At 43.5% G+C, this 3,792-nt stretch overlaps 1 protein-coding gene across 11 annotated transcripts in view; it reads left to right on the top strand.

Moving 5' to 3' along the window:
* LOC102207374 (calcium/calmodulin-dependent protein kinase type II subunit gamma) overlaps positions 1-3,792 on the top strand; it is a 37,910-nt gene that overhangs the window by 15,621 nt on the left and 18,497 nt on the right. For all 11 annotated transcript variants that reach the window (XM_005749700.1, XM_005749702.1, XM_005749699.2 and 8 more), the window contains exon 6: positions 2,655-2,727. In XM_005749700.1, coding sequence (XP_005749757.1) covers positions 2,655-2,727 — 73 coding nt within the window. The remainder of the gene's footprint in view (positions 1-2,654; positions 2,728-3,792) is intronic.

Here is a 3,792-nt window from a genome sequence, read left to right as displayed (position 1 = left end):
GTAAAAATGCAGTTCTGTTCTTTTTGTTTTGTTTATTTGTTTTTGTTTTGATTTAATAAACTGTGACGTTTAAATGAAAATTTGTTAAAAATATACTGTCATATCGAGCGCCCTCCTGGCTCTGTAAGCAAGTGATAATCAATCAGCTAGAAAGTGTGTAATCCAGCCTTGTCACTGCTATATTATTTAGAAGTGAGTGCAAAGGGGTAGAGAGTAGCACTCTCCAAAATGTCTCAGCTAGCAGAGCACAGCAAATGTTGCGTCGTTGGCTGCAAGAGCAAATATAGGAGTGAGGTTATATTGTCTGTAGTCTGTGTGTAATAACCTACTGTGGATAAGATTGAATAATCTGTGCATTTTACTGACCTCATTCAGACATGTGAAGTTTAGATTAACTTGTCTTAAAATAGGCGTTGTATAGGACCATTCAAATAATACTGAAACAATTGCACAGTCAGCCAACAGTTCTGGCAAAAAACGCCAGTTCAGTCTGCTCGGATGTGAAGACTTGTATTACTGTTCACTGAATGTGTTTAGGGGACCTCGCCATGGCAACTTGTGAAATTTTATTTGGCATTTTACATGATTTTCTTTGATTTTGTTGGTGTTGTCTCATATAATCTTTTTGTCTTTGTTTGCACTATCCTCCTGTGGCTGTGTGGTGGGCAGATTATGAATTCTGTCTGCAGTTAGCGTAGGGGTCTTTGTGAACAGACCCACAGAAACCAAGCCATATGATTTAAGCCTGGGCTTCACTCTTTGTAGGCAGGTGACATCTGACCCATTAACCTGAACATGAGCATTGGAGAGTGAAATCATCACCCGGTGCCACAGTGTGTACAACAGTAAGAGGATGGTCTTGTACGGGCATGTAAGAAAATTTCAGAATACGTGTAATGTGCCAACACACTCCACAGGATTGTGTGAAACATGCTTATGAGCCAGTGTTGAGAAATAATGGCAACGATATCGGTGGCAGCTGAATTGCCGCCCCCATTATTAGAATTGCTACTGGGATACAGATTTATTGACTGGATGGTTCAAGCCTTCCCACATCAGATACGTAGTATTTGTTCTTTAAGCTACTCTACCTGGATAATGGGTTTGAAATGTAAAATTGATTGCTTTTAGGGATCACGGTAGAGATGCAATTAACAGCTAGTGTGCTCATTAATCAATCGAGTTAACTGTTTTAACTGGTTAACTTTCTTGGCCGTCAAGCATCTATTACATAAGCTTTATATCCACAGTGACGTGTTCATACTGCTTTTTAAAATACAGCTAAAAGTCAAAAAGGTGCAGTTTTTTCCAAAAGCTGTAGCAATGCAGTATTAGTGTTTTGCCTGGAAAACGCTTATAGCTGGGTCTTTTGGCTATCATTCCATCACTACATCTCGCTTTTTGAAATGTTTAATTCATCACTCAAAAGCCAGTGTTTCCCACACATAGACTTTACTTGGCAGGCTGCCCAGGTATGATAACTGCAGCCTTGCCAGCATTATTTTCTTTTCCAGTTGTCCAAGAACGTGAGGTTGTCCGTGATTGATTTACTGGGGGACATTTTCGCCTCAGTCTTATACTGAAACTTAAATCACTCCTAACTAGCTGCTAGCTAGTTAGACGTTTTCTTGTTTTCCTCAACCAGTTTTCCATACTAGGACGATATGGTCCTTAACCCAAGGATCATATAAGCTACTTGGAAGAATTTTGTAATTTGGCTGTCTTATAGAATAATTCTCATTTTTCAGGAAACATTTGCATTTTCTCTCTGGCCCAAACTGGTCGAGGAGTTACGCTAACGTGAAACACACATGGTCAAATCTAGCCAGGGACAGATTTTTCTGTCTGTGTTCAGACAGCAGTACCTTTTGAATGCTTTCTGCTGCTGTGATACACCAAATAACTCGGTAAAGCTCGTTTTCTCTTCTTTCTCAAACTGTATGATTTTTGTCTCACAAACGTGCATGTAAAATAGGACTGCCGCCGGGCTGAATCATTCAGCTGCCCAATGGTCAAATGGACTTCAGCTGACTGTAGTCCTTATTCTGCTCTGGAGATCAGTCGCAAGCTAGAGAGCTACTTCAACCAGAACCTGCAGCAGGTGGAGCGCTGGCTCTGCTGTTACGCAGATGTGACTAGGGCTGTGCAGCAAAGCAAGGAGCACAGTTTCCAGTGCTGTCTGATGCAGTGGAGTTGGTTCTTGGGACAAGAGGTTAACTGAAGAGGCAATGAATACAACGCTGAATGCTGTTTCGTATTTGTCACGAGGGACTGGGCAATTAAAATACTTGCAGTGGAGCACACACACTACATGCCACAAATAGAATCAATTTCTGTGGGAAACGCTGCAGGTTGTCTGAACTTATTTTTTTTGTCTATCTCTGGAAAATATGTAATCCATTTGTGCGACAGCTCCAGTTTCATGTTGCCAGTTGTCACAGTGATCAAGAACGATGTCTCGTTGTTGGGGGGGTGTTTTTTTCTTTTTCTTTTTTTCTCTAATGATGGCAATACCATGCATCCTTTTTTTTCTGCCTGGCAGACGAGTCATGTGGGGTAAATGTGTGGTGTTTTTTTTTTTTTTCTTTTTGCAATGAAGGGTGGTGACTGACACGTCTCACTCTCTCCCTCTGTCCCCTCTTCTCTCTCCGTAGTCACTGCATTAGTCAGATCTTGGAGAGTGTCAATCATATCCACCAGCATGATATTGTGCACAGAGACCTCAAGGTGAGTGGCTGCCCGTTTCCATGACAACCACACTCTTACACATGTACACACACACACACACACACACACCTCTGCTCGTGGCCATGGCAACATACAGATGGCTCTCAGTTGCTCCATCTCTCTTCCTCTCCCTCTCCGCAATTTTTGCTCTACTGCCGTCTACTGCCCCCGCCCTCCTCTGTCTGTCGTCAGATCTGTCATCCTGCCTGTCCTTGACCGGGACTGTGTGCGTTTTTGTGTCTGCGCGTGCATAATCACATGATGTATGTTCGTGTTGAGCACAGAGATGGTGAGTCATGATCACGTGGAAGGGTTCGTCTCACCTATGGCAAGGACTCAAGAGCTCATACGTGCACAAGCTCACTCGTGAGGGGGCTGTGTTTGGGCGGAGGCATAGACGAGCGTGACATCACACCACCCTTCAAGCGTCAGGAGATTTGATTTGTCCCAAATTGCTGATGGGTTGAGATGTAAAGAGTAGAGGATGAGGATGGCTTCTCTGTTGCCTGCAGTTTTACATTTAACCCAGTTTAAGTTGATGAGATGTTAATAATATATGTACTGAATTTGAAACTACGAAGTGAGGGGCAGGGGGGTAGGGAAAAAAACCCGCTATCTCAAGGGATGTCTGAGACACATGTGGGCGGCTTTTGTACGTGTGCACACTATGTCAGAGAATAACCTCGAGCGCTGCCTGTCTGATTTGTTGGCCTTTTATCCTGAGTGGGCTTTTTACTGCAGCCCTTTATGTCCCGCTGCCCAAACAACGGCCATTTACAACACTGCCACACACGCCGCCTCGCGCTAAGTACACTTTCCATTTAGCATGCAGTCTGCAGCTCTACCTAAATGATTCCCGAGTGGTTTCCATGGCTACGGACCCATGCCCATATAAGGTGTTGGGGAGATTCTCAACTACTTATCCTCTCCCTACCTCCTCTGTCTCTCCATCACGCTCTCACACCTTTATCCCACCCCCACATGCTGTGTCAAACACATCAAATATAAATATTTCTGAGGAAAGGCTTTACTGAAGAGTGCCTTTAACTGCCTGTCTCTCACTGT

Source organism: Pundamilia nyererei, unplaced genomic scaffold (genome assembly GCF_000239375.1).
Source record: "Pundamilia nyererei isolate P.nyererei 1_Seehausen unplaced genomic scaffold, PunNye1.0 scaffold00253, whole genome shotgun sequence".
NCBI classification, from domain to species: Eukaryota; Metazoa; Chordata; class Actinopteri; order Cichliformes; family Cichlidae; genus Pundamilia; species Pundamilia nyererei.
This window is presented reverse-complemented; position numbering and strand designations above follow the sequence as displayed.